Here is a 23,940-nt window from a genome sequence, read left to right as displayed (position 1 = left end):
CCTTAGGAGTGTTAGTATGAAGTAGACCATTCTAAGAGTTGTGTGTTTTACATTCTAGCCTGTCATTCCCACACAAAACTAATTCTTATTTACTTAAACTGCTAAATTCTAATTCCTGGAATATTCCTGGGTCCAGCCACCGCCCTACATTAATCCCCACCCCACTCCCACCTACCACCAGCCCAGTGGCCACGCCTGGTTTTAGTTCCCAGGCCTCTGAATCGCTTCAGCCTCATCAGCAGGAAACCTTACTTTTGACAGTTATTATCCCACAGAATTTCCAGCTTTTATTTTGAAACTGTTACCGATATTTACTTAAACTAATGAAGAATCAGTGGTGCAACTCAAGACGTGAAACACTGTGTGGGTGCTTAGTCGCTCAGTCATGTTAACTCTTTGGGTCCACATGAACTGTAGCCTGCCAGGTTCCTCTGTTGATGGGGTTCTCCAGGCGAGAAGACTGGAGTGGGTTGCCATGCCCTCCTCAAGGGGATGTTCCCACCCCAGGGAGTGAACCCAGACTCCTGCATTCTGGGTGGATTCCTTTACCATCTGAGCCACCAGTAAAGCACCAAGTACTTCTAAAGGCTGACAAAAGGCCTCGACAACTAAAGGATGGAACATGCCAGTATCTGCTCTGGCCCATTTGGGCCCGCCCCTCATGCCCAGAAGTGGAGTTCAAAGCAAATGGTAGGTGTAGTCACTGTTGGAAACATGTGGTACTGTTTTTGTTCTTTTTTTCTTGTTAAACTGCGCCTCTGCTCCCTATCTGTGGTCTCGGGTCACCGGACTTTCCTACTCATCCACCCGTTCCTCCACGCCAAGTAAATTCAATTGTGGACATGAGAGGTTTGATTCCTTTCCGTGTAAAATCCTGACACACATAGTGCACGAAATATACAGTAAATTTTGGGGAAAATCATTTTAATTAAGACGACACTTAATAATTTTACAAATATCCTGAAATAAGTGTTCAGGAACTAGTTTAGAATTTCAACTTTCGGGACCGGTGATGGAGCTGGAGTTTTTTCTCCAGTGTTAGGAAGGCTTATTACTGCCCTTTTCTGGTTTATATGACCAGAGTAATAAATTGACTACAAAGACTCTTCATTTTAGGAGATTATTTTCAGTGATGCTAGGTACTTGTATCAGCACTAGAATCATTGTATCAGCACTAGAGTCCCAAGAGAAATATAGAATGGTTGCTGTGCTCTGTCGCCTCTGACTCTTTGAAACCCCATGGAGTGTAGCCCACCAGGCTCTGCTGTCCATGGGATTTTCCAAGCAAGAATACTGGGGTGGGTTGCATTTCCTAATCCTGGGGGTCCTTGACTCAGGGATTGAAGCCCCATCTCTTGTAGCTCCTTCATTGGCAGGCAAATTCCCAACTGAGCCACTGGGGAGCCCTATGGTCTGATACTAGTTTAGAAAATTTTCTTTGAATTAAAGAAGTGGGTTTTTATTGGATGTTTTCCAGTCAGTGAAACCCAGTGGGGATAGGGCTGAATTTTGGATTGCTGACAAGTATGGTGGATAGTGCTGTGTAATAGTGGGGAAAGATCCTAAGAGATTGAAGAATGTGAAGACATTTGAGGGATAATTTTACATGTTGTGCATTAAGGTTGATTGCCAGTGCTAGACTCAAGCCTGAGATGATTTTATGGGATGGGTGGGGCGAGGAGCAGTTATTGTTCAGTACCTCAGTTGTGTTCGGCTCTTGGCGACCCCATGGACTAAAGCAGCCAGGCTTCCCATCCTGCATCTCCTGGAGCGTGCTGAAACTTGTCCATCCAGTCGGTGATGCCATCCAACCATCTCGTCCTCTGTTGTCCCCCTTCTCCTCCTGCCTTCAGTCTTTTCTAGCCTCAGGAACTTTTCTGAGTCAGGTTTTCCCATCAGGTGGCCAAAGTACTGGAGCTTCAGCTTCAGCCTCAGCCTCACTTCTTCCAATGAACATTCGGCACTAATTTCCTTTAGGATTGACTGGTTTGATCTCCGTGCAGTCCAAGGGACCCTCAAGACTCTTCTCCAGCACCACAATCCAAAAGCACCCGTTCTTCTATCCTGAGCCTTCTTTATGGACCAACTCTCACATCCCTACCTGACTGCTGGAAGAACCATAGCTTTGAGTATAGGGACCTTTGCTGGCAAAGTAATGCCTTTTCTTTTTAACACTTTCTGGTTTTATCATAACTTTCCTTGCAAGGAGCAGGCCTGTTTTAATATTCTGGCTGCAGTCAGCTTCAGAGGTGATTACAGTAATGATTTGTTTCGCGCCGCCCGGCCCCGCCCCGCCCACTGCCTCCGGAGGCCCGGCCCCGCACGCCTCGAAGCCCCTCCTCACACTCCCGATGTCCCCACGCGTGTTCGGCTTCGCTCAACGCCCCTCCCCCCATCAACGCCCCGCCCCTCGACGACCTGGCTCCTCTGAGTCCCCGCCCCCAAGCCTCTCCGCCCTTTCACTGAGCGTGCGCGCAGAGGCCCGCAAACCCGGAAGCGGAGCGCGGCAAGTGGAGGTCTCAGCTCAGCGTGAGTATTTCTGTTTCTAATCGAACCTGCGCCTTCAGTCTCCTTTCCTCGTTACCCCGATTCTCAAGTTCGCTAGTGACTCTAAATCCCTGCGCCCGTTCCACCATCCCCAGCAAGTTCAGACGTCTTGGTGAGCGCCAAAGGGGCGCCTCCATTTTGCTTTAAAGTCGCTCTGAAGCCGCTTCCAGCTTTTGGTCCACAGAGATGCTGCGTTTCGCACCTCTTTCCTGCTTCAAACCATTTCCTGACCCCTCTGCCCTTCCTACACCGCATCGAGGTGGGTTTATTAGCTCCGCGGTCCCTAGCCTCATCCTCTCGACACCTGGCCGCGCCGACCGCCCCGACCTCTCCTCTCCCGGAGAGGCCGCGTTGTCTCCCGGGTCCTGGGTTTCTGGAGATTCCGCCCCGCTGCTGAGACCCCTTCCCTCCCCAGCCCCTCTGTCCTCGCGTCTCCTCAGGCCGGTGTTTCTGCCCCGTAGGCTTTCTCTTCGTAGTGACGTTGCCTTGACCGGTGTCGGGGGAGGTAACCTGCGCCAGCCACGTGTTCTTCTGTCCCAAATTCCACCCGTTGCTGGTTGGCTTTTGCGGGAACCGGGCTTCTTAATCAGTCGCCATCCGTGTAAATAGTGGGCGAGGGGTTGTCAGGAGAAGCAGAGACAGCGACTCCTAGAGAAATAGAAAATGAAAAACATGAGGGAGGAGGGATGGCAATGAAGAGGATTGTGAGGAACTTGTGAAGAGACAACAGCATGAAAAAGAATGGGCTTTGAAGGTAGAGGTTAGGGAAAAAGTTTAGAGAAAAGCAGGGTTTCCTGAGAGTTAAAGGTGAGCAAGATAGGGAGGTGTTGTTCGGTCTCAATCTTTGCGAACCCTGTTTTTCCCAGAGTTTGCTCAGATTCGTGTCCGTTCAGTCAGGGATGCTCTCTAACCATCTCGTCCTCTGCCGCCCCCTTCTATAACCTTCAAGGGAGAGGGGTTGTGAATCAGGGGTCCCAAAGAGGGCGACAGTGGAGAGGCAGTTCACACAGAGAGCCCGCAAAGGGAATACAAGAGTTGGGACCTTGACCTACAAACAATATGCTGCTGGGAGAGAAAGGGGGCTCCTAGTGGTTGGAGGAGCTGAGAAAGGAAGCTGAAAGGAAGCACAGCCACTTGGGGGTGCCAGAGAGTTGGGAGGAAGGGAGGCCAGAGATGGAGGAAGAAAGACTGAAATACAGGGAGATTGAGGATCACCAGGGAGGTTGGAGAGAAAGCATCTTGACGGAACAGATGGCAGAGAGAGGCCGGATGGGAGTCAGGGAAGAAGTAGAGAGGAGGACAGGCACAGCAGGAGAGCAGAGGGGAAGAGAAAGGGAGACGGAGAAAGAAGTAGGGAAACAGATAAACCAGATAAAGTGGAAACAACTATTGTGCAGGTGTGGCAGGGGACTAGATCCAGACGAGTGCTGAATCGATTGTATAAGAATTATTAAGTTGTGATACATTGATTTTTGGCTTTAAAATCTACTAAGTTTAAGACATTCTTTTTTAAATTATACAGATGAAAATGAGAATTGCAAAACTTCTGTCTGTGCATTTTGTAATTATCTGTATTAAAAGATAACATCCATGTGCAGAGGCTATAGAAGTTTAGGCTGCGGCAGTGTCTTGATTCTATCAGAGGTGGATCAGCCCCTTCCCTTTTCTTGCTGTGGAGTAGAGCTTAAGAGTCACGACATAATGTAAGCAGTTAGTCTGATACTCCGATTTCCTCTCTTTTATGTGATCTCACAGCTAGTGAGCTGAGTTGATCTGATGATGTTTCCCTCAGGTCCAAAAGTTGAGCAACAGTGATACCTGAAATGATTGGCTAAATTGGGTGTGTGGCAGTTCTTGGAGGGACTGCCCAGTTACTATTAGAATTTGAAATGGATCCCAGTCTTGCAACATGAAAAAGGACAATAGTAGGATGGAGGTAGGAGCATAGGCTCAGAGTCAGAGAGAATCATGAACTGTCTTCTGTGAATAAAGGTTGATGTGAAGGGAGGACTCTCACCTCTGCTGGCTTCCCTGTGTCCTCAGGGAAGCATCCTAACTCCTTAGGTGGCTCCCCAGCCCTTTGTCATCCTCAGGTCTCTGCCAGTGTCTCCAGCCCCATCCTGGGAGCTGACCCGTTCTCATGGTCAGTCTGTCCTGGTCACATTCACTTAGTCCTTGTTCATAGACACCAAAACCTTCTCTGTCTCGGATCTTAGTTGCTAACGTCTAGCTTTGGTCATTATATCACTGTTGCCCTTGCTTTTTCTCTTCCTTCAGGTCTAGGCCAGAGAGGTCTCCCCATCTCCTTCTGATATTTGCTGTCATGTTAACCAGATTTACTGCCTCTATATTAATCACCTTCATCAGAGATGGCCTTCTCCTTTGATTATTTGGAATGTTTCCTCTTTTCCCTTCATTGAAGGATGCCCCATTTTCCTCTTCCTTCCAGGATGTGTGCAACATCTCTGTTACAGCATCACACAGACTATGAATGTGTGTTTGGCTGAAGAATTCTCAGGGGAGATGGAGGTTACAGAGTAGGTGATGATGGTGCCCATATCTGTTCTGGACATTTCAACTCTAATTGATCCTTACCCCATGTGGAGACTTATTACTCAAAGCAAAAAGGTGTGAGAGTCCTAAGAAGCCTGATCTAGTATCTTGAGGTATCCCCATATTTTAATCTGCAGTGTCACTGCTCACTACAGCCCCCAGGTCTTCTAAGTTCTGTCCATCCAGGGGTCAGTTTCCATCTTGGACAGCAGCTTTGCCTTCCAGCATCTCATCTGCCCATTGCAGCGGATGCTGAGTTTACTGTGGTTACCTTGCATTTAGCTGTGAGCAGGGAGAACAGGAGCCAGTGAGATTGGGGCCTCTCTTGTTCTATGACTTCTTTATTGAACTCAGTTTGTGTATCTCTCAGCTACATAATGTCCACAGTCGCTGATAGGTTTTCCCAAGAGGACCAGGTTCTTCTTCTTCCATATTCAGTCCCACGTCCTTGGATTTGCAGCTTGGGTGGATTTCTGTTGAAATACGCACACCTAGTGGTCTCTGCTCTTTTTCAACCATGCATGGACAAGAGGTAGAAAAATGGGAGAAGGTGGAGGGAAGCTTCGTCGAGGTCTCCAGGAGGATTGTGAGAGCAAGAGTGGACCTTTTGATGAACCCAGTGAAGGGATGTGTGTGAGACAAGCGTTGTTGTGGGAGATGTTGGGCAAAAAGTACAGACTATGAGGTGTGAAATGAGTAAGTCCTGGGGAGGTATGTGCAGCATGCTGACCGTAGTTAATCCTATTCTGTTAGCGCATACTGGGAATTTGTCAGGAGAGTACATCGTCAGTGTTTTCACACATAGAACATGGGATTTTGGAGGTGATGGATGTGTTGGTTCGTGGATTGTGATAAATATTGCATGGTGTACACATGTTTCACATGGTCACGTGGTGTATGGTATATGTACACATACCCCTTTAGTTAGTTGGTTCTCCCCCATCAGACACGCTCCTTGGGTTCTCATGTGGGGCCTTGCCCCAGGAATGTGCACAGAGGCGCAGAAGATTCTGATTTGGATCCTGCATTGAGCACCAGGGCTCTTAGCCTCCACTTCTGAAACTGAGATCAGGCCCTGGGAGAGGGGAAGGCGCTCTGCCCTGAGTGGGGCTGGACCAGGGCCTGCTGTATGACCTGATGGGGATCGTGGGGTCACCAGAGGTGCCCCCTGATGCCGTGTGCATGAGACCTCACCAGGAGGGGAGTGTGATCTGAGGGAAAGTGTGGGAAAGTCCCGTGTTGGACTCTGTGTGGGAGTTGACCGTCCTGAGTCCCTCCTGAGACAGTGGCCACAGAAGGCTGTTCCACATGGTGAGGGCTTCCCTGTGTGTGGGGTTGGGGCTCAGGAAGGGGCTGTGTTGACTCTAAGCATTAAACAGCATGCTTTCCACTTTCATGATAGACCTCTGAAAACTTGTGTTGCCTGAGGAAGAAGCCAAGAAGATGAAAGAAAATGTGTCAGGAATCCCTCTTTCTCGGGTAAGGTCGTATTCTCAGTGGGTTCTCAGTCTGTCCTTCCTGAAATGCCCTTCTCTGGACTTGCTAATTGTGTCTGACTCTGAAGTGTCCTGTCTGACTCTTGTACATGCACACTCACCCGGGGCCTTCCCTCAGGGCCTATCATCTCCACTTAGATCCCATCTCCCCATGATCTGGTGACCCAGCCCTTGTGAGGAGGCTCCCCTGGGCACTGTCCTAGGCAGGGCTTCTCACCCATGGGTTGGAGACGGGGTCTCAGTGCTGTTGGGCAGCAGGGATTGCTTAGGGCCCATCTGGATGTGCTGTCTGCTCTCTGTCAACGAGGGTAAAGAAGCTGCATGTGGAAGTCAGGTATTAGTGTGCACAATACTTGTTAAAATCTGGAAAAGAGGGGGAATCAGATCTGACTTTTTATAGTACATAAATGCTGGAGAGGGTGTGGAGAAAAGGGAACCCTCTTACACTGTTGGTGGGAATGCAAACTAGTACAGCCACTATGGAGAACAGTGTGGAGATTCCTTAAAAAACTGGAAGTAGAACTGCTATATGAGCCAGAAATCCCACTGCTGGGCATACACACCGAGGAAACCAGAATTGAAAGAGACACATGAACCCCAATGTTCATCGCAGCACTGTTTATAATAGCCAGGACATGGAAGCAACCTAAATGTCCATCAGCAGACACATGGGTAAGAAAGCTGTGGTACCTATACACAATGGAATATTACTCAGCCATTAAAAAGAATACATTTGAATCAGTTCTAGTGAGGTGGATGAAACTGGAGCCTATTATACAGAGTGAAGTAAGCCAGGAAGAAAACACCAATACAGTATACTAACATATATATAAAATTTAGAAAGATGGTAACGATAACTATGTGAGATAGCAAAAGAGACACAGATGTATAGAACAGTCTTTTGGACTCTGTGGGAGAAGGCGAATGTGGGATGATTTGAGAAAATAGCATTGAAACATGTATATTATCATATGTGAAACAGAATGCCAGTCCAGGTTTCATTCATGAGACAGGGCACTCAGGGCTGGTGCACTGGGAAGACCCAGAGGGATGGGATGGGGAGGGAGGTGGGAGTGGGGTTCAGGATGGGGAACACATGTACACCCATGGCTGATTCATGTCCATGTATGATAAAACACTACAATATTGTAATTAGCCTCTAATTAAATAAATTTTAAAAAAATAATAATAAATAAAACTAAATGCACATCTCTTAAAAATCTTAGTGTTTGGCCATGGAATGGAAAGTTTAGAAAGAGACTTCAAGTCTATTGAGTGTTTCATTACCTTTTCTCATTTAAACTGAAATCAAGTTTACTAATTTTTTTTCTTTTTTTGGCTGCATGGTGAGCTTGGGTGGTCTTAGTTCTGTGAGTAGGGATTGAACCCAAAAACATGCAGTGGAAGTGTGGGATCTTAACCACTGGACCATCAGGGAATTCCCCAACTTTCCTAATCTTAATTAAATATTTCATTAATGGACTATAATAATAAATTTTTGATTGTGTACTCATACACATACATAACTACATACCTCAAATTAAGGATGAAGTCACTTTTTTTTTAAATTTTTTTTTTTGTTGTACTGGATCTTCATTGCTTCAATGGCTTTTCCCTCATTTTGGCAAGTGGTGGCCACTCTCATTGCAGTGGGGGCTTCTCCTTGCATTGGCTTCTCTCATTTTGCAGCACAGGCTCTAGAGTGCACTGGCTTCAGTAGTTTCACCTGCTGGGCTCTAGAGCTCTGGCTCAGGAATTGAGACTCAGGGACCTAGTTGCCCCTCAGCATGTGGGATCTTACCGGACCAGGCAACAAACCATGTTTCTTGCATTGGCCAGTGGGTTCTTTACCATTGAGCCACCAGGGAAGCTTTGATATTATTTTTAAACACAGGTATTTTATACACATTAGAATAAATCTTCTGTATATTATGTTCTGCTTGTATTACTTTTTGTTTTTTTGAACTAGTATCCTTTTATTTTTTTGAACTACAATAAGATAATGTTGAGGACTTCCCTGGTAGTACAGTGGATAAGAATGTGGCCGCCAATGTAGGGTGCACGGGTTCTATCCCAGATCCTGGAAGATGCCTCAGAACAACTAAGCCCATGTGCCACAACTACTGAGCCTGTACTCTAGAGCCCGGGAGCCATAACTCCTGAAGCCCGCACTGTCTAGAGCCTGTGCCCCAAAACAAGCGAAGCCACTGCAATGAGGAGCCGGGCACTGCAGCGGCAACTAGAGAAAGCCCGCTCACAGCAACGAAGGCCAGCATAACCAAAACAAATAAGCTTTAAAAAAGACATAGAATGCGGTCAAATTTATTGACACACAACTGATTGATTTTTAATGTCCCAAAGATGCTGAAATATACAAGTAAAAGAAAATGGGAGTATCATCCCAGAATGTGTCAAAAGGCAACTCTTTGGAATACGAAATGGCCACCCTGGCAGGCTACCATGGAGTCACAAATAGCCTGACACGACTGAGCAACTGAACAACAATGACCTTCACACACAACAGTGTGAGCTCGAAAAAACAAATCTAAACCTGTAACTTTCTTCCTACAGATTCTTCAGTGACTTCCAGTAGCTTTTGGAATAAAGTTCTAAATCCTAGACCTTGTAGAAATCAGCCTCTACCTGGCATCACCCCTCTTTGTTCCCTGTGTCCCAGTCACACTGGCTGGCTTTCTGTTCACTAAATATCTTCGTGCCTCAGAGCCAGCACTCAGGCTGTTCTCTCTGCTTACAAAACTCTTCCATTTCCCACCTTGCCAATCCTAAGTGTTTCTTCCTCATGGAGACCTCGTCTGTTTTCTTTATGTAGGTCAAGACTTTCTGTTGAATCTTGTCTTAGCACCAGGCCTGTTTCAGAACACATATAATAATAGTGATGTTAAAGTTCTGGATGTGATTGGCTGGTTGGCTGCTGGATTGTAAGCTCCGTCATGTTCACTGCTGTATTCCCAATTTGGGACACAGAGTTGATTGTCACTAAATTTTGATTGAATGAAAGAAAAAAGACAACTGTTCTTGTTTCAATCAGCTGTTTGTTTACATGTGCATGCATGAGTGCATAGATATGTAACTCCATGGTTTTATTATAAAACATCATCTCATAAATATGCTTTATGCTTTGTAGCAGTTGCACTTGTATCTTAAGTGTATTCCATGACCTTAAGTTTTTTCTACCTCATCACATGAATGATGTAAATAGTAGTAAGATTACTGACATTGTGTGGATTAGCAGGCAGAGGGGGTGATTCTGTATAGTGATCATTTTACTGTTCCATTGCAGTTCAGCTTCCTTGAACTTGTTTCCTGTATTCTCTGGGAACTCTCTGTGGATGGTCTTTTACACTGTTACTTAACTGTTTACTTCCTTCAGTTCAGTTATCTCTCCCAGCCACCTGAACTCAAGTGCTGTTGCCTCATTTCTTAACTATTTAACCTGAGTAATTTCTTAGAGTGACAGAGTTTTCTCTTCCATAAGGTGGACACAGATCTTTCTCTAACGTGCTGTTACGTTGATGAGAAGTTCATATGTGTAAAGTGTTTAGAGTAATGCTTAGTGTGTATGAAGTGTTGAGACACCTCTGGTCAGTGTGATGATTCATCCTCATCACAGTGTGTGTTCTTTTAAAGTCACTGTGGACTTTGTTGTCTCTGAAGACGCCAGTCTTGCTGTAACTCATCTAGATAGTGAATGTCACTCAGTGTGTTGAGTGTAACACTTCTGCATAGACAACCCACTGTTGATTGTAATTTGTTTTTCATGTCCACACATATGACAAATTTCATGTTGATTGGAGGATATCATCATTTTATGAAAAAACAGGAAATTAAATTAGAGACCACCAATTTGCTCCAAATAGATTTGCATGGATCTATCAGAATATTACTTCAGCTGAATTGACCTTACCTGTCTCACTTGTCGTTTTCTGTGAAAATAAGAACCCTCCTCAGGGCCTGTTGGTGAAATGTGTTTTCATTTCAGACACAGTTAACCTTCAAGGATGTGTTCATAGATTTCACTCCCGAGGAGTGGGAATGTCTGGACCTTGCCCAGAGGACCTTGTACAAGGACGTGATGGTGGAGACCCTCAGGATCCTGCTGTCTGTGGGTGAGGATCACTTCCTTCCAAAGTGGTGATATACTTTGGGGTACCTCTGCATGTTTCCTCTGTGTCTCTTGGGAGCCTCTGTTTTTCTTACTGAGATCAAAGCCTTGTTGACTCTCACATGTAAGGCTTCATGATTGGCATCGGGAGTTCAAACTTGTCCTTTCTTCAGGTGACCTGCTCACTGTATGATACACAAGGAGTTTTCCCCATGCTTGAGTGTTTATAAAGCTGATTTCAAACCTGTGAAGGATTGAACCCATGCCTCCTGTATTTGCAGGCATAGAGCCACCAGGATGTTAAGGAAATTAAATAAACAGTCTTGTTTAGGCTTCAAGACAAAGCAGTGCATTCCTCTGACCTTCCTTCTAACCTGTCTGGACACACCCTGACTGTGAGTGCCGTGACTGCTTGCTGTGAGTGCAAGGCTTGTGGCACCATAAATAAGTTAGGGGACAAATCTTGAGTTTGTTCAGCCCTTGGAGGTGCTCTGACCAACCTAGCCCCAAGCTTAGCAGCATCCAAGTTTTATAAGACGAAACAAACAGCATTAAGATGAAACCAGAGCTGCTGTTTCCTCACAGATTGATGATGATATCAGTTCATGTCCTGGGATTATAAGCAGTAACCTCGAACTGCAATCTTTCAAGTCTCATCCACGGAGTGGACACACTGCCTGGGATGTTTTCCCAATTGAGACTCCAGATGTGCTGTGTCCTGGGACTTCCCAGCACTGTTTGAGTCTGGATGTTGGTCAGAAGCCAATTTGATGATGTATCCTCTGCTGTTTCTATTTCTCTTTGCTTTAAATGGTAGTATATTGAGAGTCAGCTAGATAATTCTATCTATATTATGTATTATTTATTTGTATAGGGATTCCCTGGTTTCTCAGATGGCAGAGAGTCTGTGTGTAATGCGGGAGACCCGTATTCGATCCCTGGGTTGGGAAGATCCCCTGTAGAAGGAAATGGCAACCCACTCCAGTATTCTTGCCTTGAAAACTTCGTGGCTGGTTGAGCCTGATGGGCTACAGTCCATGGGGTCGCTAAGAGTCAGACATGAGTGAACACCTTCACTTTCACTTTTTTCATTTGTATAGCACACACATGGCTTATTTTGTTAATAAATCCTTTGACCCTGAGATGAACGTGAAAACTTTTGGCAAAACATTAATTGGTGCTGTGAGTAGGATTTGTGAGACAAAATGCCACTCTGCAAGAAAAGAAGAGATTAAGATTGATGAAGTTTTTATTCCGAGATGGGAAGGTTCATCCTTACTCATTAGCTAATAAATGGGATGTATTCACTGGATTATGTGAGAATTGGGACCTTAAATTCAGTGGGCTGAACCCTTAGAAGTTACTGAATGTTCGTGACTCTTGCCCCTTGAGAAAGGATAGGAATCTGCCCTGCTGGATGAGAGGCTGGATCCTCCTCTCTCCTAGTGTGAAGTACATAAAGCTAACTTAAAATTGTCTGAAGAGAAGTTACAAGTGGAAACAGAATTATGTGATTAGTGAGGATGATTGTCCACATTACAATGTCAAATTATGTTTTAGCTGATCAAATCCTCAGTTTTTAGGCTGGCTCTCTATTGAGCTGGCCCATAGCTCCAATAGTGTCCCCTACTGCCCTTTCTCTCTCCATTCTATGTCCTGTTGTGGCCTTTCACACCTCCCAACCCTTCTGTCTCCCTCTCTTATCAGCTAGTCCGCTTCTACTCCCCCTGCCTCTCAGTGGGGAGGATGAACCCAGCTTCCCCCACTCCTACCCCCACTCTAGGAAGTTTCTTTACCCCTTCAGATTCTTCTGATCAAACCAATACCCCCGTCTCCCCAGATCGAAAATCCAAGATTCTTATCAGCCCATCTGTCCCTGTTATCACAGTCAATTTGAGCACTATTTGGTCAGTATTTTAGCCATGAAGCTATGACTGTATAAAGGAAAGTAGCTTTTTTGATACAGGATGGCCATGCTATTCTTTAGACTCTGGAGAAAACATAACTCCTATGAGTCTACTGCCTTTATTTGTAGAATTGGAATATTAGTGCTGTTAGGTTGCATAGAATATTGCCTCTTTTACAGGAAAGATCAGGATTTTTTTTTTTTTTTTTTTTTTGCTACAGCATGCGACAGGCAGTTGGGATCTTAGTTTCCCATTCATGGACGGAATCTGCCCCCTACAGTGGAAGCACAGAGTCCTAGCCATTAGAGCACCAGGGAATTTCCCTCAAAGATTACTTTTGGGTAAAAAATATATTAACTTTTTGTCATGCTTATTGTGACATGTCCCTTTGTCTACATTACATCATGTATGTTGTTAATTTGCATTTTATTCCTGACAGTGTTGTCTCTGACTCTGGGTAGTAAGTTTTCAAAGTATATTCCTTTCTTGTGATAAGAATACATTTTTAAAATAATTTATTTTTTATTCATTTTTGGCTGTGCTGGGTCTTCGTTGTGATTCGGGCTTCTCTGTACTTCTGGCAAGCAGGATCTACTCTCTGGTTACAGTGCACAGGCTTTTCACTGCAGTGCCTTCTCTTGTTGCAGTGTGTGGGCTCTAGGTGCCCAGGCTTCAGTAGTTACAGGTGCCAGGCTCTAGAGCATAGGCTTAGCTGCTCTGAGACCAGCACTTGAACCTATATGCCCTGCACTGGCAGGTGCATTCTTTACCCCTGAGCCACCAGGGAACCCCAAAGCATGTTCCTTTACATATATGTTGGGGCCAGTGAACTGGATAAGTTAAGGTTACTGTATAGATATGGAATGGTTGTATTGAACGGCTATTGTGTAAGTAGAGAATATTTCATTTACTAATTTTTTAAATTTACAGATGATGGTCTTTCTGAATGTATTATCCAATGTAACTGGTATGAACTACTTATTAATGTCATAAAATGGCCTATATGTCAATATACTGATAGATTTATAACAGATATTTATAAAAGTGTGTTTTGTTTTGGTTTTAAATCATATGAGGGAACTCCCTGGTGGTCCAGTGGCTAGAATTCAGCACTTTTAACTGCTTGGGCCTAGGTTTACTCCCTGGTCGTGGAATTAAAATCCCACAAGGGATGTGGTATGACCCCCCCAAAAAAAATTGTTTTAAATGAATCCTTTATTTCCTAATGCTGTGTTTCTTGTGCAACTGTAAACTGCCCTTTTGTTCCTTTTTTTGTTCCGTCACTAAGTCATGTTTGAAACTTTGCAACCCCATGAACTACAGCACGCCAGGCTTCCCTATGCTTCACTGTATTTCCTATATTTCCCTATATTTCCCTGAGTTTGCTCAAACTCATGTCCATTGAGTCAGTGATACCATCCAACCATCTCATCCTCTGTTGCCCCCTTTTCCTTCTGCCCTTGACGTTCCCCAGCATCAGGGTCTTTTCCAGTGAGTCAGCTTTTTACATCAAGGAGTCTAAGTATTAGACCTCAGCTTCAGCATCAGCCCTTCCAATGAATATTCAGGGTTGACTTCCTTTAGGGCTGACTGGTTTTATCTCCTTGCAGTCCAAGGGACTCTTAAGAGCCTTCTCCAGCACCACAGTTCAAAATCATCAATTCTTTGGCACTCAGCCTTCTTTATGGTTCGACTCTTACATCCATACATGATGACTGGAAAAACCATAGCTTTGACTCTATGGACATTTGTTGGCAAAAGTGATGTCTCTGCTTGTTAATATGCTCTCTAGGTATGTCATATTTTTTCTTCCAAGGAGTAAGCATCTTTTAATTTCATAGCTGCAGTCACCATCCATGGTGATTTTTGAGCCCAAGAACATAAAATCTGGCACTGTTTCCTTTTTTTCCCCATCTATTTGCCATCAAATGATAGGACCAGATGCCATGGTCTTAGTGTTTTGAATGTTGAGTTTTAAGCCAGCTTTTTTTACTGTCTTCTTTCACCCCATCAAGAGGCTGTTTAATTCCTCTTTGCTCTCTGCCATTAAAGTAGATTCATGTGCATATCTGAGATTGTTGCTACTTCTCCTGGAAATCTTGATTCCAGCTTGTGTTTAATCCAACCCAGCATTTTGCACGATGTACTCTGCATATAAGTTAAATAAGCAGGGTGACAATATACAGTCTTTACATATTGCTTTCCCAGTTTTGAACCAATTAGTTGTTCCATGTCCAGTTCTAATTTTTGCTTCTTGTCCTGCATACAGGTTTCTCAGGAGACAGGTAAGTTGGGTATTCCCATCTCTTGAAGAAACTGCTCTTTAGTTTTTACGTTATTCATTATTTAGTTTCTTTTGGATTATTTACCATTACAATATATTGTCTCGTCTTTGCATGCATACTTAGTCTTTAAGAGGTATTGGACTCTTTGTGACACCATGGACTGTAGCCTGTCAGGCTTCTCTGTCCATGGAATTTCTTTCAGGCAAGAATACTGGAGTGGGTTGTCATTTCTGTCTCCAGAAGTTCATCCAGATCCAGGGATTGAATTCTAGTCTTTTGCATCTCCTGTAGTGGCAGATGAATTATTTACCACTGAGAAACCTGCGAAGCCCTGTCTGTTCTTTAGCATGTGATTATGTATAAGTATGTGTATATTGTGTATAATGTATTTTTTTCCTCCTCAATTATGAGACAATAGTATGTTTACCACCAATTAAAGCCAAGTAGAGTGTGCTTTGGGGTCATGGTGTGATAATACCCTTTTCTTTGAGAGCTGACATAGGTTTGAACTATATGAATGTTTTTGTCACTGTGTATTTGAAACTAGCCTACTGTAAAATTAATTTGAATTACAGGTGATCACTCTTTTTTTTTAATTTTTAAAATTTTATTTATTTATTTGGCTGTGCTGGGTCTTTGTTGCTGCACGAGGTTTTCTCTATTTGTGTAGAGCAGGTGCTACTCTATAGTTGCAGTGTGTGAGCCTCTCATTGCCTTGTCTTCTCTTATTTTGGAACACGGGCTCTAGGTTGTGATGGCTTGTGTAGTTGTAGCATATGGGCTCAATAGTTGTGGCTCCCAGGCTCCCAAGCATAGGCTTAATAGTTGTAGCTCATGGGCTTAGTTGCTCCACAGCATGTGGGATCTTCCCAGGTGAGAGATTGAATCCATGGTTCCTGCATTGGCAGGCAGATTCTTTTCCACTGAGCTACCAGGGAAGCCTGATTACTCTTTCTTTATTAAACACTATTCCTTTAGTGTTTCTTGTATTTTGAAAATCATCACTGGGAAGATTCATAATTCTGTTCAGGATGGGTATTACTTTTGGTGTAAGATCATGTGTTCAACATGTAAGAATTTATTTATGAATTATAATTAATAGGATACCTATGGTTCTTTATATCTTGCAGATATGTCTCATACACATATAAGCCAGAAATTACCGACAAAAGTAAACAGTGATAAAGGAGAAGTATTTCACACAGTGATGTTGGGAAGACCTGAAAGCCATGAAATCACAGATTTTTTCCTCAGAGAGATCCAGGAAAATTTGCATAAATTTGACTGTCAGGGGAGAGATGATGAAAGAAATTACAAAGGAATGTCTATAACCCAGAACAAAAATCTCACTAATGAAAGTGATCGGCACAGTAGAATTGCAGTGGGAAATAAGCATGTTGAAAATAGGCATGGATTAAGCTTTCAAGATGAACTGCAGATACTTCAACCTGAAGGGAAAACATTTGAATGTATTCAAGCTCTGAGGAGTATCAACAGTAGCACCTCAGATTTACCACTTCAGAGAACTCCTAGTTTCTGCACCAGCATTTCTGATATATGTGAGAGTGCTGTTATGCACCCTTCAGTACTGGCACAAGACCAGGAAGCACACACAGGAAAACCTTACAAATGTACTGAGTGTGCCATGACCTTTTTTCAGGACTCAGAACTCACTGGATATCAAAGGATCCATAGAGAGAAACCATATAAATGTGATGTATGTGGAAAGGCCTTTAGTCAAAATGCAAGACCTATAGTTCATCGGAGAATTCATACTGAAGAGAAACCCTATAAATGTGATGAATATAGCAAAGCGCTCAGTGCACATTCAGCCTTTACTGACCATCAAGCAGGTCATACAGGAGAGAAACCATATAAATGTAATTTATGTGGCAAAGCCTTCAATCACATGTCTTATTTTACAGTTCACTGGAGAATTCATACTGGATATAAACCTTACATATGTAATGAGTGTGGCAAAGCTTTTAGTGCATATTCAGACTTAACTAGACATCAAGCAGTTCATACAGGAGAGAAACCATATAAATGTGACATATGTGGAAAAGCCTTTAGTCAAAATGCAACACTTACAGTTCATAGGAGAATTCATACTGGAGAGAAACCATATAAATGTGATATATGTGGCCGGTGCTTTACTCGAAATGCACACCTTGGGATTCATCGGAGAATTCATACTGGAGAGAAACCATATAAATGTGATGAGTGTGGAAAAGCTTTTAGTGCACGTTCAGACTTAAGTAAACATCAAGCACTTCATACAGGAGAGAAACCATATACATGTAATTTATGTGGCAAAGGCTTCAGTCTCAGGTCTTATTTTACACTCCATTGGAGAATTCATACTGGAGAGAAACCATATCAGTGTGATGTATGTGGCCAGTGCTTTAGTCGAAATTCATACCTTAGGAATCATCGGAGAATTCATACTGGAGAGAAACCCTACAAATGTAATGAGTGTGGCAAAGCGTTCAGTCAGAGTTCAGGCCTTATAACTCATCAGAGAATTCATACTTTAGAGAAACCATATAAATGTGATGAGTGTGGCAAAACTTTTAGTGCACATCCAGACTTAACTAAACATCAAGCAGTTCACACAGGAGAGAATCCATATAAATGTAATTTATGTGGCAAAGCCTTCAGGTACAGGGCTTCCTTTGCAGTTCATCACAGAACTCATACTGGAGAGAAACCATACAAATGTGATGAGTGTGGCAAAGCTTATAGTGCACGTTCAACCTTTATTTACCATCAAGCAATACATACAGGAGAGAAACCATATAAATGTAATTTGTGTGGCACAGCCTTCAGGTACAAGACCGACTTTTCAGTTCATCAAATAATTCATAATGGAGAGTAACCTTACAAATGTCCTGAGTGTGGCAAAGTCTTTAGTCAGAGTTTAGTCCTTACAGTCAATCAGAGAGTTCATACAAAAGAGAAACCATGTAAATATACGTGTGCCTTACTCAAATTGCACACCTTGGAATTGGAGAATTCATACTGGAGAAGAATCTCACAAATGTCATGAGTGGCAAAGCCTTTAGTGCATGTTCAGCCTTAACTGACCATTAGGCAGTTCATACAGGAGAGAAACCATAGACATGTAATTTATGTGCAAAGCCTTCAGTCACAGGAATCACTTTTCAGATCTTCTGAGAATCCATACTTCAGTGAAAACTTACAAATGTGATGAATGCAGTAAAGCATATCATCTGTTTGACCCTCAGAAAAGTCACACTGGAGGAAAACCACACAAATGTGTTGTATGTGGCAAAGCTTTGATTCTGTGTTCAGACTTAAGTAACCATCAGGTAATTGATTCTGAATTGAGATCTACCCACATTGTGAATGTGGCAGGTGTTTTGGAAGGTATTCATTTCTTACAAAGCAAGAGAAAATTCATGCTGGCGAGAAGCCATACATTTAGAGTGCAGTCAATCTTAAGTGACCATAAGGTAATTCTTATGGAGGGAACCATATAAATGTAATGTGTGGCCGGATCTTCAGTAACAGGTCTCATCATTCACATCATCAGAGAATTCATAATGCAGAGACACCTTACAAACATAAGGTGGGGCACAAACTGGAACGTACTTTACAAATGCATTGGGGGTGGAAAAAATTTCACCTTGAGTTGGATGCATTTGACAACAAGAGTCCATATTGAAGAGGAGTCATGGAAATGTGTGCGCAAGGGCTTTATCCAGGCTTCGAGTGCACTAGACCTCAAATTACACGTCTTTCAGAGAAACTACACAGATACAATGTGCACACTAAAATTTTAATGCAAAGTTCAAATCTGAAACATGAAAGAATTTATATTGGAGAGCAAGCTTGTACAGGTAATGAATGTTGTATAGTATTTTTCATCAGATATTCACACTTTGGGCATAATGAGGTAATTTATGCAGATCAGAAACTGAACAGATATACTGAATGTGAAAACACTTCTAAAAAAACCAGTATGTCTTCAAGATTCACCAAGAAATTCATATTGGGGAGAATCCTTATAGATATAATGAATTTGCTATGTTTTTAGACCAGTTCTTACAGCAGGCTACACATCAGACAATTCATATTAGGAATAAATAAATCTTTAGTTCTCCAACATTAACCTCCAATACTATTGCAGAATAATTATATTAAATATGTTGAAACTTATGGCATGAGGTGTATATTAAATATGTTGAAACTGAAGGACATGTAGGAAGGTAGCCAAGTATCTTCAGTGTGTAAAGTATTTAATTAGTGGAGTTTTCTTGAGAAGGCCATAATACTATTGAGAGGGTAACAGGCAGGAAGGCCAGGGGTCTCCAAATGGAGGAAATAAGTCGCAAGTGTCAGACATTTTTATCTCTTTTAAGCAGCAGGAGGAAACAAACAAGTGATTTTTTTTCCTTCTCTATACAGATTTAAAAGGCTCTTAAAACACTGTGTTGCTATAGTGACACCTGGTTTCACCTGAAGTTAACTATTCTCAAAGCTTGAGTTAACCAATGTATTTTTCTTGTGGAAATGTTTGTCTTAAGCTATGTTAATGTACTGTGCATTTACCCCAGACTCTGTCTTCAAGTCGGTTCCGCCTAATGGCTCAGAACCTACTTGACAAACCAGTGTGTTATACTCAGATATTGTTCCCCTAATCTATGTAAATGAAACTATTTGTATAGTATTCTGCCCTTTCTACAAGATTCAAGTCAATCGTTTTATGGCTCAGGATGACTCGTCTGGTGCCAAGATTATCCCAAAATACATCTTATGGATGAGGGGCCTGGTGCCATTCTGAGTTTTAAGACATTCCTTTCTTTCATTAACAGACTGCTGGTGACTATATAACATCCAGCTGAAGAGTAGCAAGGGGGTACTCTTTCTGCCCCCTTCTGATGCCTATGTCAGAAGGTTTCTGTATCTCCTTTATACTTTAATAAAACTTTATTACACAAAAGCTCTGAGCGATCAAGCCTTGTCTCTGGCCCCAGATTGAATTCTTCTCCTCCAGAGGCCAAGAATCCCTGGGTCTTTTCGTGGTTCAGCAACAACCTTTCACTATAACTTTTCTGCAGTAGTTTGAAAACCTGTAGCTTTCTTACAGGGCCTTTCATGATGTCTCTGCAGAGGAATTAGTAAGATGAAGAGGCTAACCTGATTAAGTGTGGTTCTTGCATATCCATCTTTCCTGAGAAAACAGGGACACTGAATTATTCAATTCACTGGTGTGTGAATTGGCATCAGGTAAGGGCAGAGAATAATGTAAAACTGCCATAACTTATCATGCTTGTTATGTTCAGGGCACCCTTCCATACATAGACCACAGCGTGTTGTAGGACTGGGTGCTATACTATCTGACCATTGATAGAGCAGTTATCTGAGTGGAAATTTAATCAAAAGAAATCAAATAGTATGTATATGTGTATGATTGACATTTAACTGCTGCCATTACCATTTGCTACTGTTTTATTCAGAATGTATCATGGATGTCCTCTTGATTCATAAAATGTAATCACTTTCTCCACAACCCTGGATGAATCATGTTCTTGCCACCAACAGGGTTTTATCCAACCTCAGTATTTTGTAACATATGGTAACAATGCAGTGTTAGGCTTTTGGGGCTGAAACAATCTATGAGAATTGCTTTCCACAGTGGAACCGAAGATCACGCACTTTGGGAATTACATATTCATAATTTGCACTTGAGTTACTCTGCTTCAGAACATTGAGACAGCTGTAATTAAAATACCGTAGCAGTGCATTTTCAGACTCAAAATATATTTAAATAGGAAAACTGGCGTTCCCCAGCAGTGGTTCAAACTCTACACTTCACTGCAGAGGGGACAGTTTTGATTCATGGTCAGGAAAGTAAGATTCTGCAAGATGCCAGGAAGCCCGCCCCACCCCCCACCCCCCACCAAAGAAAAGTACAAAAATTTGAACTTAGAAATTTTAAAGATCTAATTGAAGTTGAATGATTCATGAATCAGGCGGCACCCTATCTAGTTCATTCAGAGGTGCTCAAAGGAACTGTACAACATGGAAGGCTTCCGTAGGTAGAAACTAGATAGGACAAGAAAATTATTTGCAAACACATTGCTTCAGGTTTGGTCTCCTATGCAGGGGTGTAGGCAGGAGGAAGGTGTAGCCAGTGTCTTGCCCTGCAGATTACTGCACTAGTGTCCTGGAAATTCCAGTCAGTGACTCCTGGTCACGTTTTTAAGCAGGCAGACACCTCAGTGAAGTTGATTTGCCCTCCTGGAGGCAGTGGCTCCACCTTGCGCCTGTCTCTTTTTTTTAACACAGCCTGAACCTTGCAATGCATCAGTGAATGTGCCCTGTATGAATAGGTGTCTTCATGTTCTTTCTGTATTGCTTGACATGAAGAGAAAATAAGCATATAGTTGTTTAGTCATGAAGTTGTGTCCAACTCTGTGACCCATAGACTGTATCCCGCCAGTCTCCTCTGTTGAATTTCCCAGGCAAGAATACTGGAGTGGGTTGCCATTTCCTCCTCTAGAGGATCTTCTTGACCCGGGGATCAAACCTTCGTCTCCTGCATTGACAGGCAGACTTTTTATTGCTGAGCCAGCTGGGAAACCCCAAATAACAAGGTGAGTCTTTAAATTTTAATGATAGATATTCTAAATCTAGTATCAAGGCAGGAAAATGAAAAATACCCATTTTTGTAATGTCATTTGTACCACTCTACCTGAAAGTGAGAGATAAAGGCTTGTAGTTGGGAAATTATTTAAAATTATATTATGTAAACTTTTTTAGGTTTGTTTTGAAAGACATTAAACAGTTTTTTCTTACAATCTTCAATTTTTTCTTTTTTATTTCCACACATGAATTTTCAGTAAAGATCACTCTAATGTAATGACTTCCTTCACTCTTATGACAACTTCACAAACATAGCCATGTGTATTCTTAATTTCTCAGCTACTGTGCAGCAAGGCAAGGCCATGAGACCAGTTTTGCCAAAATACAGTGTGAGTGCAAGTGATGCATTACTCATCTGAATGATGTTATAAATAAATCACCCAGGGAACTCCCTGGTGAATCAATGGTTTGATTTCTGTGCTTTCACTGCCCGGAGGGCCTGAATTCAAGCTTTGGTCAGGGAACTAACATTCTGCAAGCTGCATGGCATGTCCAAAAAAAAAAAAAAAAATCACTAAGACTCTTTGTCACTCTCCAACTGGATTAATTGACCCAAATGTGGCCTAGCTATTGCTCCAAGCAATTACTGATGCAATATCAGTGTAGTTTTATACCAGCCTGTAAATTGTTTTTTTTAACTTAAGGTCTGTTTAATGTGAGGATGATTCATTTGTTTATTTTTGGCTGTGCTGGGTCTTATTTGTTGGGCTCAGGGCTGCTCTCTAGTGGTGCTTGGGCCTCTCATTGTGGTGACTTTTCTTGTTGCAGAGCACGGATCTAGGTCATGTGGGCTCAATAGTTGTGATGCTTGGACTTAGCTGCCCTGTGATATATGATGTCTTCCTGGACCAGGGAGTTAACCTGTGTCCCCTGGCAGGTGGATTCCTAACCACTGGACCCACAGCAAAGTCTCTTATCTAATGTTTGTATAAGCACCTGTGAGATCCATTGAGGGGAAGCTGAAACCACAAATTCTCCCAGACTGAATATTTTGTTTGTTTCGTTGGTTGTTTTAAATTAAGGGGGTTCTTAAGGTTAACCATTATATGTCTTTGTATTCACCTTTTAATTTGATCTTTTCAGAAATACAAATAAAACTATTTATAAGAAAGCTGTTTCTCTGTGTGTGTGTGTGTTTGTGTGTGGGCGTGCACGTGCGCGCTAGGTCACTTCAGTCCTGTCTGACTCTTTGCGACCCTAAGGACTGTGGCCTCCCAGGCTCCTCTGCCCTTTTGTCTCCTGAACTGGCAGGCATTCTTTACTACTAGTGCCTCCTGGGAAGCCGAAAGCTGTTGCTAATGAGCTCTAAAAATGTCACAGTTTAGAGGTTTCTCTTATTTAAAGGAGCCACCATCTGGCTATTGAGTAATAGCCCAACAGCCCCTCAAGGCGATAAGACACAAGACACATCACCACAAGAGGATGCAAAGAATGCAGCCTTCAAAATAGTCTAAGAAAGTGAAAGCCCTTGTCCAAGCAGACAAAAGGAAGGTTAAAATAATGGCAGGGACCATTAATGGCTGGGACCCCTTATGACAAATTCCCCTGAGAGCTGGTCCAGTCTATTTGGCTGCCAAATATAACCCTGTGTGTACCTTCCAGACCAAGTTCTCAAAACAGAACAAAATGCCTAAAAAGATCTGGTAGAACATTGATATCACAAAGGTACAAGGAGAGAAATGCAGGTTCCTCTTAGAAGGACTTAATCATTTAGGGTCAGAATTCTGAAAAGATGTTTTACAAAACTGGCTTTCTGTAGCCAGTTTTGGAATGTCAAAAAGAGCTCTCCTGTTGGCCAGACATAATTTAAAGCAGCTCCCATTTTTAAAGCAGAATTTCCTTAGTACCCAGTTAAGTGCCCCCAAGTATAAATTCCATACCTACATAAAGCTGGCTCAGGTTTGCTTAGAGGCGGGAGTCCTGATGCTTCTTATCTTGGTCAGTCCAGATCACTCAGTGTTGGTTTTTCTGCTCTGCTGGATCTTTTACCTTGCATGGGCTTTCTCTAGTTTCAGCAAATGGGGGCTACTCTGTAGTTGCTGTGTGCAGGCTTCTCATAGCTATGGCAGTGAGCCTACTGTAGCCCACTAGGCACTAGGAGAAAAAATAAAAGTCACTCAGTCGTGTCCAACTCTGACACCATGGAGTGTAACCCTCAGAGGAGCCTGGTGGGGTCACAAAGAGTTGGACACGACTGAGTGACACTTTCACTTTTTCTCCTAGTTTTCAGATCTCCCAGTTATTTGTTGATCACCCTGAATTTTACTTGGCAGTGTATTAACAGACTTAGTTCAAACACACTGAGTGGGACTCTCAAGCTTATCTGGACTTGCTGAGGAGGTGGATGGCCCCATGAA

The 23,940-nt window shown here is 42.8% G+C and overlaps 1 protein-coding gene across 3 annotated transcripts; it reads left to right on the top strand.

The window, feature by feature from the left end:
* The first annotated feature begins 2,394 nt into the window (after nucleotides 1-2,394).
* LOC129632044 (zinc finger protein 347-like) lies at nucleotides 2,395-22,697 on the top strand. Of its 3 annotated transcripts, none has more exons than XM_055553482.1 (5): nucleotides 2,395-2,529; nucleotides 6,503-6,579; nucleotides 10,597-10,723; nucleotides 21,381-21,534; nucleotides 22,352-22,697. In XM_055553482.1, exons 2-5 carry the CDS (start codon nucleotides 6,544-6,546, stop codon nucleotides 22,362-22,364), a joined length of 330 nt encoding a protein of 109 aa, XP_055409457.1. In that variant the 5' UTR covers nucleotides 2,395-2,529; nucleotides 6,503-6,543; the 3' UTR covers nucleotides 22,365-22,697. The 3 variants fall into 3 exon arrangements, with proteins under 3 accessions (XP_055409457.1, XP_055409456.1, XP_055409455.1); XM_055553481.1 differs by lacking the exon at nucleotides 22,352-22,697 and adding an exon at nucleotides 21,863-22,344; XM_055553480.1 differs by lacking the exons at nucleotides 21,381-21,534; nucleotides 22,352-22,697 and adding an exon at nucleotides 16,042-19,730.
* Nucleotides 22,698-23,940: the final 1,243 nt, after the last annotated feature.

Source organism: Bubalus kerabau, chromosome 17 (genome assembly GCF_029407905.1).
Source record: "Bubalus kerabau isolate K-KA32 ecotype Philippines breed swamp buffalo chromosome 17, PCC_UOA_SB_1v2, whole genome shotgun sequence".
Classification (NCBI taxonomy): Eukaryota; Metazoa; Chordata; class Mammalia; order Artiodactyla; family Bovidae; genus Bubalus; species Bubalus kerabau.
The sequence above is the reverse complement of the archived record's forward strand: the minus strand, read 5'-3'. Positions and strand labels throughout refer to the sequence as shown.

Excerpts from the sequence above, each read along its gene's own strand:
- LOC129632044 (XM_055553480.1), top strand. The coding sequence starts at position 6,544 with ATGAAAGAAAATGTGTCAGGAATCCCTCTTTCTCGG. Across the intron at positions 6,580-10,596 it reads CAGGAATCCCTCTTTCTCGG|ACACAGTTAACCTTCAAGGA; the intron begins GTAAGGTCGTAT and ends TTTTCATTTCAG. Across the intron at positions 10,724-16,041 it reads CAGGATCCTGCTGTCTGTGG|ATATGTCTCATACACATATA; the intron begins GTGAGGATCACT and ends TATATCTTGCAG.